The 12,418-nt window shown below is 36.5% G+C and overlaps 1 protein-coding gene across 1 annotated transcript in view; it reads left to right on the forward strand.

Annotated features, from left to right (window-relative positions):
* Positions 1 to 12,418, forward strand: part of mgl (low-density lipoprotein receptor-related protein megalin) — a 1,043,262-nt gene that overhangs the window by 353,052 nt on the left and 677,792 nt on the right. The window contains exons 22-23 of the mRNA XM_090381453.1: positions 4,006 to 4,245; positions 11,807 to 11,941. Coding sequence (XP_090237579.1) covers positions 4,006 to 4,245; positions 11,807 to 11,941 — 375 coding nt within the window. The remainder of the gene's footprint in view (positions 1 to 4,005; positions 4,246 to 11,806; positions 11,942 to 12,418) is intronic.

The following is a 12,418-nucleotide window of genomic DNA, read 5'->3' on the forward strand; positions in this document are numbered from 1 at the left end:
AAGGGTTAGCCCTTGAAAAAGTCCCTTTCAATGACCTATAATTGACTTGATATATATTATTATTATGTTTATTAATTGTTTTATTTTTACTTTTACTTTGACTAATGATCATCCTTTACTAGGTTTGGCCTCATGAACCAGTTATGGCTATTATAGGGTTAAGTAGCTACCAGCTTATCCAATATGAAATATATTTATTCTGTATCTTACCTATTTTACTAATTGTACTTAAACTATACAAAAAAAAAAAAAAAAAAAATATATATATATATATATATATATATATATACACCCTTGCATCCTTTAATGCTGCTTTGCACTTTTAGATGCATCTGTCATACCTGACTTATTAATCTTTCATTCACTGAAACCATTTCATCAACTGAATACCTCTTTATCCTATGTAACTTTTTAAACATTTCCTTTAAGGAGTTACATTTAATATTCATTTATATATATATATAGGAGGAATGCATTGTCCTCTGAATCATAGCCCCTTATGAAATGTAACTGCTTGTTTGATGTTTGCAGATCTCTCTGGAATGGGGACCCGATATTGCTAAAGAGGTTGTCTTTGTGTATGTTTGATATAAAAATTGTGAGGATATTAGATGCTAACTCAATGTTGTTGTTGTGGGCCTTTCTAAGGGCTTGAAGAACAGGGCGGATGCCCTTGAAATAGTTAAATTGGAGGGCCCATCAAGCTCTCAGCTGCCCACCTCAATGCCAGAACTTGCACTTGAGCATCAGGCAACACAGCAGCAAACCCCCAGACCAGTGCATTCTGGCTCCCATAGTAGCTAGTTGTCAGTGATTCTCTTGTCAGGAAAATAGGATATATATTGTGCAAAAAGTATAGTTAGAATATGACCAGGGTATGTGTGCCAAAAGTTCATAATGACATTGTAGAGCAGATATTTTCTTTTAAGGTGATATTGTTGTACATGTTGGCACTAGTAACATTAAAAGTAGTAGAACTATGGACTTACTTAACAAGTACAGGTCAATGTTTGAAAAAATGTCATAAGTTAGGGTTAAATTTGAAAGTATCTACAATTCTGCCCAGACACAATAGGAGCGAATATACAACGAGAGTTTTGTAAATCATTTCAGCTCTGGAGAGATTATGTAATGCTCATGAAGTGGAATTTTTCTCAGCGTGGTCTGGGCTTGTTAACAGGAGAAACTGCTTCTACAGGGATGGAATAACTTAAATAGACAGGGTTTAAGAATATTTACTGATGCTATCGAGGCAGTGTTAGGTGGGTTGGAAAACTGCCAACTTTTGGGGGATACAAAGACTAATAGATTAACAATAGCCACAAGACTGCAGTTATACTTCAATACAGCATGGATTTATTAAGAGGAAATGTTTTCTGACCAATTTGATTGGATACTACATACAATACAGTCACAAAGGAGCTAGATGCAAAAAATAATTTTGATATCATATACTTTGATTTCAGGAAAATTTTTCATACTGTTGTACCTAAAATACTGCTGTAAAAATTGGAGCAGTGTGGCATTACGGGCAAGTTTCTGCTGAGGGATAATTGAGTGGGAGAAGACAGAGTGATAATCAATAATGAACATTACTCTTCATGAACAATATGTTATTAGTGGAGTTCCCCAGGGTACAGTTTTGGGCACATTGTTTTTTCTATTTATCAATGATATTGATGAAGGTATATCAGGTTTAATATCCAAGTTTACAGATGATATAAAGGTTGGCAGGGTGGTTAATGACAGTAATTACAGTATGCTACTACAAAAGGATCTAAAAAATTTAGGCAGATTAACTGAGAAATGGCAATTGATGTTTGACATTGACAAATGCAAAGTACCACACATGGGTAGCAGTAACCAGAGTCGGGCTTGCTTGACTCGAAGCCCAGACAAAAGAATGTGAGTGCCCAGTGGGCCACTTTTGGTAAGCAGAACTGACGACGTGTGATGAACTAAAAGCCACTACCCTGAGTGTAGCACTACACATTTGGTGAAACATCTCTGGGAGTAATTATGCAGTCAGATATGAAATTCTCTGACCAGTGCAGACAGGATGCCAGGACAGCTCATGGGGTTTTGTCAATGATATACAGGAATTTTGCTAGCAGGGATAAAGGGGCAATTATCCTATTGTTTAAGGCAATAGTCAGGCCACATCTTACTACATCCAGGCTGGAGACCTCATTTTAGGGAGGATATGGAGCTGCTGGAACAAGTACATGGATGGGTAATGAAATTGGTGAGAGGAACAAAAGGGTGATCTTACCAAGAAAGACTTCAGTTCTGCAAATTTCAACATCCAAAGACAACATCCAAAGATCATCTGATTGAGGTGTTTAAGGCTTTGAATGGATTGAACTAGCTCAATGCTGATGAGATTCTTCCTCTTGCCAAGACTATGCACATGAAGGGGCATAAATTCAAATTGAGGAAGGACTGTTGCAGGGAAATGTTTTTTTTTGGCTGTGCTGTATAAGCTTGCTTTCTTGCATCATTTGCCACTATTAATGCTAATGCTAACTGAATGTGTTTTGTTAGTAGTAATTAAATCTAAATATATTAAAAATTTATATAATATATATATATATATATATATATATAAATATTATGAATTCCATTTCTTTTAACAGGAAGCATGTATATTCAATTATGAATACGTGCTGTGCCTTGGGAAATTGTGTTGCTTTTGTTTTAAACAAAACAGTTGTTTTAATTGTTCATGTTTTGTGAAAACAAGTTTTTAAGTATGTGAGCAATACCAATAAAACTATTTAGTTCAAATAGTTAAATGGAACTAGAAGGTGGAAAACTGCCATCTTTAGATGTCTTGATGGTGAGAGAACAAAATTTTGTTGATACCCAGTTGTATAGAAAAAAAGATGGACCCTGGATGTTAGATTAATTTTAATTTTAACCACCTGGTGAACATTAAAAAGGCATAATCAAAACATTAAACCAATATCTAATCTTTAAAAATTAGATGGATTTAAACACATCACCACACCATTTTTAGTAATAGGTTTCTGTGGACCATGAGTATTGTTTTTTTTAATAAAACCATATGCAGAGACATGAAGAATTACAGGAATGCTAATTTTCAATGAAAAAATACTGAATAGAGACAAATTCAAAAAAGTGGTCATGACACCATGCATAAAAGGAATAGGAGAGAAAACCATGAGAGTTTGTAGCAAATACAGTTTAGATGCATTATTTAAACGGTGGCCAGTATTCTAAGAGTTTTGATTTCCTTAACCAGGAGAAGACGTTATATACAAAAAATGTATTCAGCTGTGGGAAAATATACATTATTATTATTATTATTATTATTATTATTATTTATTATTATTATTAGCCATATGGTATTTTTGGCTGGTAAAGCTTATGGTGTACCAGCCAAAAAAAAAAAAAAATAGAGAGAGAGAGAGAGAGAGAGAGAGAGAGAGAGAGAGAGAGAGAGAGAGAGAGAGAGTGTCAGAAGTAGAAAGGAATCACCAAGAAGGACAAGACAGAGAGTTATTTAAAATTAGAATAATCAAACATTGTAAACCTATAGAAAAGATAAATTCTAGAAAATCAGAGGTAACTGAATGCTTACAAATGCTCCCTTCAATCACTTTGTGCAAAGATGATGAAGACAATTTTTTTCTTTTATATCTCTAGTTCAGCAAATTAAAATAGCCTCTGTGCATATCAAAATAAAGTCTTATATACTTTGCTTGGTTGTATTTTCAGATCTTGCAAGGGATTCATATTTTAAAATTTTTTGTTGGGTATCATAAAAGTGTGACAATTGAAGATAAATAAAACAATAGGAAAGTAATAGAATAAAAATTTTAAAAAAATTTAAAAATCTTTTAATATAATTGGATTATTCATGTGCTGTTTCTCAATCACATTAACGGTGTTAAAAGAAGAGTTAATATGAATTTTTTAATTTAAAGCATTTAAATGTATTTAGGTACTGCACTTTCATATAAAATTTCTTCCTTTTTGCAGCTGAAAAAACTTGTGCTTATTACCAGTTTACCTGTCCTGGATCTGGCCACTGTATTCCTCAGAGTTGGGTATGTGATGGTGATAATGATTGCTTTAATCAAGGAGATGAGCAGAACTGTCCACCTATTGTATGTACGTCATCTCAATTTCAATGTGCTACCTTAAAACAGTGCATCCATGAAAGTTATCATTGTGATGGTGTTTCTGACTGTCAGGATGGATCAGATGAATTGGGTTGTCGTAAGTAAATAAGAAATGCTCATTTTACTAGGACTTGCATTAAAAGTATCATTGAAGTGCCTATCTATTCTCCACGTTCATATAACTATGTTTATGTATATAAATATGATTATTATTTTAAATCATTCATTGTTCACTAAATTACCAACTATAAATCTGTAATTTAGTTACAGCGTATTTATGAAAGCTAATGAATTGGCAAAGTCATGTGAAGGATAAGTTTTATAAAATCTAGGGCTTATACATGGGGACTCTCTTAATATGCCTTCTTAATATAACTATTACATCCAAAAATACTGGTTGGATTAATTTGAATCACTTATTTTTGGTGTTGAATTTCAGAGGTCATCGTAGAATCATGAATATATATTTGAATATAAGATATCTTATTTTTTTCAGGTTGCTGAATTTCAAGAGTTGCTGTAGTATCATAACTGTTCTTTTTAAAGAATTCTTATTAAAATAAATAGTATTAAAAAGATTTGAAAAACTGTGCAAGAACCAAACAAGTTGCCGATACTTTGTCACATAATACATAGCTTGGTAAACAGGGCTGTACTAAGCAGATTGGCAATTGAACTCATTACAGTATATGTTTTATGTTAAGTGTCTGTAAGTAGATCATTATCCCCTTGCATAAGGCAATGGTCAGGCCACACCTTGAGTACTGTATACAGGTCTGGAGGCCTCATTTTAGGAAGGATGGAGAGCTGCTGAATGAGTACAGAGAAGGGCAACAAGATTAGTGAATGGAACAAAGGGATGCTTTTACGACAAAAGGCTTAAGTTTTACAAATTACAGGGTCTGGAGACTAGGCACCTGCGAACTGAACTGATTGAAGGCCTGGAATGGATTGATCATGCTCAATGCTGATGGGATTCTTTCTCTTGCCCAGATTAATTGCCTGAGGGGACATAAATTGAAATTGAGGAAAGACAACTGTAGGATAGATGTGCAGAAGTTTGCCTTTAGCCAGCAGGTGGTTGAATGCTGGAACAAACTTCCATCTGTCGTTATAAAAGTTGACAACTTAAATAAATTCAAGGCAGTACTAGACAAACATTGAAACATTTGGAGTGAATCGATGGGTGAAATGGGAAAGGGTTTTTTTTTATTTTTTTTTATTTTGGCTGATGCTCTATAAGCTTGTTTTCTTGGATCATATGTCTCTGCTAATGCTAATGCTAATTTCTCAGCAGCTTCTTCCACCTATTTTATAGTTTGTTTCCAAAACAAATGTGTCATATTGCATTGCACAATAAAATAAAGATTTATTAAATCTGTTGCCAATAAAGATCATCAAATCCATTGTACAAAAAAATAAAGATCGTTAAATCTGTTGTCATTAAATGTAAGCAGAGTGCTTCTTACAGAAAATCAGGTCCATTTGCATATAAAATTCATCATTATTTCCCCTGTTTAGTTATACAAACGTAGTTGACTTTCGGATTATAGTAAATGCCCTTGCATGTCATTTTAAATTATTCCTAAGTGAACAAATTGGTTTTAAGTGTGTAATAACAAAAAAAGAAAAGAAAAAAAAGAGGAATCAAAATGATCCCCATGCTACAAAATATAGGTTAAAGGCATTGCAGATGTGAAAGACCACCTAAGCATGAACAAATATATGGTAATAATGTGAAATATGCACTTGTTAAATCTCTGTAGAGATTTAAAATTTGGTTCGATTTTTGAAATACAAATTTGCATTACATCATGTAAGTACACATCAGTAATTCATCAATGAATATTGTGATTTACTTTGTTAGAAAATTTTGATTTGCTTTGTTTGTGTGAAAAAGCCAATCACACATGCTTGTGCTTCCAAACATACTTGCAAAAGCTTGTACTAACTTACTTAGCTCAGTAAGAGGAATAAAAAAAGAATAAAGAAGAAGAATACAATAACAGTTAATTCAAGTTCCAGTTTTTTTTTAGCATCACTAACTTTAATGGAGAATTGATTTTTAAAAATATGTATATTTTTAATATGTATATGAAAGTCATTGAATCTCGTTTTAAAATTCTCAGCCAAGAAATCAGTCATTTCTACAGCTCCAACTCTTGGAAAGGGAGCATTTGCAAAATCATCCCTATAAAGCAAATTGGAGGAAGAAAAATGACGCAGTTGATATTTTCCACCTGTTTCCAAAATAGTTTCTGCTGCATTTCCAAAACTGTGATAACCCCTTAAATAACCCCTTCAAGGTGAACAGAAACTGGTATCAGAAATGAGTTTCTGTTTACCTCGAAGTTGGCAATTTAAGTTATTTATAATATTGAGCAATTGTTACAAGCAACACACTTTTTTGAGGCAACTGACTGCTATCTTACTAAAACCAAATTTGAGGGCTCTTAGTCACCTGTTTTTTGTGACTATTGTAGACACCACAGTCTTTCCAAATAATAAACCCACTGCTTGACAAAATCAGTTTAATTCAGTTGTGGGTGGGCCTGGAGCCAATCTTGCTACACCATAAGAACATTATGAGTTGTTACTACATATGATATGTTAAAGAGGTGCTGAGGGCTTTGCTCATATGGCCTAGCCTGCAAGTCATAGATGAGAACTTATACTCTAAAATACATATTTAAAAGCTTGATATCATACAGCATTTTTTTCTCCATTGCCTTAAGTAAGTTAAGCACAAAAGTAATAAGTAGATGAATGAATGATAATTCTTGATAACACTTTATACTGTTACCATGTATCAGGATTAGAAGAATTGCAATACAATATGAGATCAATACATGAAGTAGCAAATCCAGTTTGCTCACAGCTATGTACAGAAATAGACTATGCCTGACAAGTACAATGATTCCCTGTTTATAGTGAAATGTGAATTGAATTTCCACTATAAATGGAGAGCTACTACTATTCTACTCTCTTTTGCATGGACAGGTATGAAAAGATTGGATGTTTTCATTGCAACAAAATGTTGTCAGTTCCACGTAAGTTAGAAAGAAGTAGTGAACAGATTGGCAAATTTAATATGTGCAGGGAAGAACATGAAATTTAAAGGTATATTTAAATTATAACATTTAAATATATAATTTAAATTGAAACATATAAACCTTGTAATATGCTTCCACAGGGTTCAGTGCTGGTCCCATTGTTATTTTTTTGTATTTATTAATGATACTGATGAGGATATATCAGCCTTACTATCTAAATTTGTAGATAACACAAAGGTTGGCAGGATGGTTAACAAGAGTAATGAAGGTCTGCTGCTGCTGCTGCTGCAACAAGATTAAAAAAAAATAGGCAGATGGGCTGTGAAATGGCAATTGAAGTTTAACCTTAACAAATGCAAGGTACTGCATATGGATAGCAGTAATCCTTGAGTAACGTATCAACTGTGTGTTACTTCACTCATGTAAGTGGAAAATGAAAAGGACCTGTAGGTAATTATGCAGTCTGAGGGAAAGTTTGGTGAGCAGGCTGCCAGATCAGCTCATGGAGTTTTGTCAATGATATACAGGAATTTTGCTAGCATGGATAAGAAGATGATAATTCCATTGTATAAGGCAGTGGTCAGGCCACATATTGAGTACTGCATACAGGTCTGGAGGCATAATTTTAGAAAGGATGTAGAGTTGCTGGAATGGGTACAAAGAAGGGCAGTCAGATCGGTGAGGAGAACAAAGGGGTGCTCTTACCAATAAAGGCTTCAATTCTGCAAATTGCAGCATCTGAAGACTTAGTATCTGCGAAGTGATCTGCTTGAGGTGTTTAAGGCTTTGGATGGCTTGAGCAAACTCGGTGCTGACAGGATTTTTCCTCTTGCTTAGACTATGCACATGAGGAGGACATAAATTCTAATTGAGGAAGGATGATTGCAGAATAGGTGTGCAGAATAGTGTCTTCACCAACAAGTGTTTGATTGCTGGAACACTTTCATCCATTGTTGTGGAACTGGATAGTTTGAATAAATTCATGGAAGAACTAGATAAACTATTGGAGGGGATGGATAAGTGAATTGGGAATTTTATTTTATTTTTTGGCTGATGCTGTATAAGTTTGCTTTCTTGCATCATTTGCCACTATTAATACTAATAATAAGTAAGTTAACCCCCTTTGGAGACATCAGAATTCAAATATGTTGGAGACAGGAGGAACTTTTAAAAGTAAATTAGGCCTGCACTTAGCCAATTTCCAACTGAGAGAGTAGGGTTTCCTTGCTTGTGTTATTTCAGATTTTTCATTCCACCCCATATGCATATCAGCCATGAACACAATAATGGTCCAATCTAGTATTATAGGAACAAATGCACAGACCAGTTTAATCAATCTGCTAAAGGACATCAGGGAACCAACCAGCCCACCAACCAATAATAAGATGGCCGACTGGGCTAGCCAGGTGGGTAAAGTGCCTTGAGGTTGGCAAACCCAAAGGTAAGTAAGTGTAAGTGTAAGTGTTTTTAGGGTCAAGCGGCACCAGGGGTTCCCCCCATCTCCGCGTAGTTTACGTTGTGATGTATTACAGTACATTGTAAATGCCAGAGATTTAAAAGTGTATGGATCTTGGATCGTGTAATGTTGTGTACCGTTGTTCTTCTGGCCATTTAGCCGCTGGACCCCTGTTGGGATCCAACGTTGCCCCACTTACGCCCTGTGGAGGCAGGCCAGGAACTCCGTAGACTTAGTTTACTCTGGCAGGTCCTGCCACTTAGTTTTCTGAGATTTCGGCGGCTGGGACCAAAAAAAAAAAAAAAAAAACTTTGGGTGGCATATTCCAATGGTCATCAAGAAAATAAAATAAAGTGTTTTTTTGTTATTTGCGTTGACGTGGGGATATTATCGCTTTAATTTCTTAGACCGAATGCTGGGCGTATAGCGGTTTTGATGTATTAATTTTGATGTGTGGGACTTCGCTAGCGTGAAGATAGAGGGGAGGGAGACAGAAGACTGGGGGGAAAAGGCAGACGTATGGAGCCAATAGAGAAGGCGGCCCCAGTTTCAGTGGGGCATGCCCATGCCCCACCAGAGAGGAAACAAGGGATGGCAAGAAGGGGGGGGGGACCGTGTGGCCGTCCCCTCCTCCCGGGGAGTTAGGAATAATAGGTGAAGAGGGCTAGAGTGCCCTCTTCAGGTCTCCAATATGGCCTTTGTCTCACGTCTGTTTCTCTTCATTGTCACTCATGGGGCAAGCCGCATACTTGTGTTCCTCTTTCTTTGGTCATCATCATTGGTTGATATCCCCGTCCTTAGTTTCTCGTATTCCTTGGTGTCCATATTTGGTTTCATTACTCCTGTTGGCCTTGGTGGATGGCTATTTGTCGTTTTCTTTTGGAGAAGACGTCCTGGGCAAAGCGACTAAAGGCTGCAAATTCTTCTGGTGTGTCCAGGAGATGGTGTTCCTGGGTGTTAGGGATGTATTTAATTCTCGTGATCATTTGACATCTGATGTCTTCGTATATTTCACACTGATGCATAACGTGATGCCATGTTTCTAGTTCGCCGCAGAGACAGTGTGATTCCTCGATTATGCCCATGGCATTTAATTTGGCCTTGAAAGGCCCGTGGCCGGTGAGTAGAAAAGTAGTGTTTAGGCCTGGGTACAGCCATGCGGGAGCCTTGGGATGCAGCTTGGTTACTTGGGGAATAAATTTTTTTGTTACCGCTCCTTTTTCCACGTCTGTCCATCTTCTCTGCCAAATTTGTACGAGGTGGTCCACTATTTTTTGTTTCTCGTTTTTCCTGTTATTGGTGATGTCAATGGTAAGACCATTGTAGGTGGTTTGGGTTCCTTTGGCTAGTAGATACATAAGTCCGCAGCGGGTTACCTCTAAATCCAAGGGTAGGGTCCCCGCAAGGACCTGTAGGGCACTCGTACTAACCGTGTTACATGCTCTTGTTATTGTTAGTAATATGTTGCGTTGGATCGTGTCCAGTATCCTTTTATTCACTGCTGTTCCTGCTTTCTTGTACCATATGGGAGATCCATATGTTATTATCGGGTTGAAGATGGCTTTATAACACAGGGACAGGGTTCTCCTGTTTAGCCCCCAGTCCCTGCGTGTAACTCTGGCAACGAGCGCTGTGTATTTCCGCAGTTTCTCTTTTAGATAGATTAGGTGCGGTTTAAATGATAAGTTCTGATCGATGATCAGTCCCAGATATTTAATTTGCGTTGACAGCTTGATTGTTTGTCCTGCCAGCTTGATTTGTGGCGGTCTTCTAAGGTTTAACCTCCCTCTCAATAGTACTGAGTCCATCTTCGTTGGCGAGATTGTTAAGGTGTGTAGTTTTGCCCAGTCCTGCAAGGTTTCAAGGGCTTGGTTTGCAAGCGTTTCAAGGTTCTGTCTGGAATCTGCCACGATTGTCAGTACGAGGTCGTCTGCGAAGGCCTGGACCTCCACCTCCCCCAGGTCCATGGTGAGGAACTCGTCAAACACTATATTCCACAGGAGCGGCCCCAGGACAGATCCCTGAGGGCAGCCCCTGCGGACCAGCCAGGTCAACTTCTTGTAGGGCGTTATTACTTGAACGTTTCTGTCTGAGAGATAAGTTTTGATGCTCCTCTACAAATTGCTTGGTGTTCTCGCTGCCCTGAGCCTGCAAAGGACGCTCGGCCACCAGAGGGTGTCGAACGCCCCAGCAAAGTCGACGGCTATGACAAGGAAATATTTCTTGGTACACTGCATTGCTTTGGTGATTAGGCCTTGGACGGCATCTATGGTCGAAGATCCCGATTTGAAGCCGTATTGCTTGGGTGAATTCAGGTTTGCCTCATTATAGTGGTTGTGGATCCTTTTATGTAATAATCTTTCGTAAAGCTTGCTTAGTGTCGACAATAAGGCTATGGGTCTATATGAATTGGGATTTTCCTGGTATCTGTTTCGATTTTTGAGGATCAACCCAAAGGTAACGAGTTAGAATCCTGCCTCGGGCTTGGATCAGAGTAAAAATGCAAAAACCTTGGGAGGTGCATTATGGCCACAAAAGCCAATGCGCCAACAACTAACAAAAAGAAAAAAAAAAGTAATAAGATATTTGAGAACAGAGTTTTTATTATTTTTTTTTTAGTATTTCATCGATTTATTCATAAATATTTATTTAAGTGAAAATTGATACAACAAAGCATCATATGTTTAAGAGTGTAAATGTTCTATATAATATTGGTGTAAATAGAAAACACCATAGAAAACTTTTAAACAAAAAAACTATGGGTGTAGTTTGACGGGGCATCATTTTATCTGTATCTCATATTGTGCTCCTCCTTCATAATGAGTTGCCATGGATTGTCATGTCTGCAATACCAAGGTGCCTGCCCACCCACCGATGAAGGGCCAATAAGCCTTGAAACAGTGCCATCTGGGTGGTGGTGCCCACCAAGAATAAGTAACAATAGTCTTCTCTTTCAGTGAAGCGTTACTTATTCAAGGTAGTGCAATACATGGCAACTTGTGAAGGAGGAGCACAATATGAGATACAGATAAAATGATGCCCATTCAAACTACACCCGTAGTTTTTTCATTTAAGAGTTTTCTATGGAGTATTTACACCAATATTATATAAATATTTATATATTTTAATATGGTGTCTTTATTCTCTAGCATCTTTGGCACCAGACCAGTGTGACAAAGACAAATCTTTCCAGTGCAAAACTTCTCGCATATGTATTCCAAGGTCATGGTACTGTGATGGAAATGCTGATTGTGAAGATGGAAGTGATGAACCAAACACCTGTGGTATGTGATTGATTATTTTAAATTATTATTTTTAAAATACATTGGTATGAAAAATAATACATGTTGTTGATGGTAGGAATATTAAAAATGTAAGTGTTTATACATTATATGACTGGGCCAGTGAAGATTGATTGCCATCAGTGCCATGATGGTCTGAGTCATGGCATTTTACAGATTACAATAAAAAATTTTATTGTAATCTGTTTTTGAAGGTTTTTGTGCTAATCATAACAAAAAAGTTTAAACTTTATAGGAAAATTTATAGTCATAGAAAAAAGTATAGTCCAAAAAATCAGCTTTAATTCAAAAATTTTTACGATAACAAAATATAAATATGATTAAAGAGGCCTGTGCATTCTGGATTCATTATTATTATTGTGTATTATTGCGTGACACAGAGTGAAATGGAGACAGAATAAATAATGACAAGTTTAATATTAATTGGAAAACACACATATATTAAATTAAATACATACA

This window comes from Mastigoproctus giganteus, chromosome 9 (assembly GCF_048544385.1).
Source record: "Mastigoproctus giganteus isolate SK-2022 chromosome 9, ASM4854438v1, whole genome shotgun sequence".
In the NCBI taxonomy this organism is placed as follows: Eukaryota; Metazoa; Arthropoda; class Arachnida; order Uropygi; family Thelyphonidae; genus Mastigoproctus; species Mastigoproctus giganteus.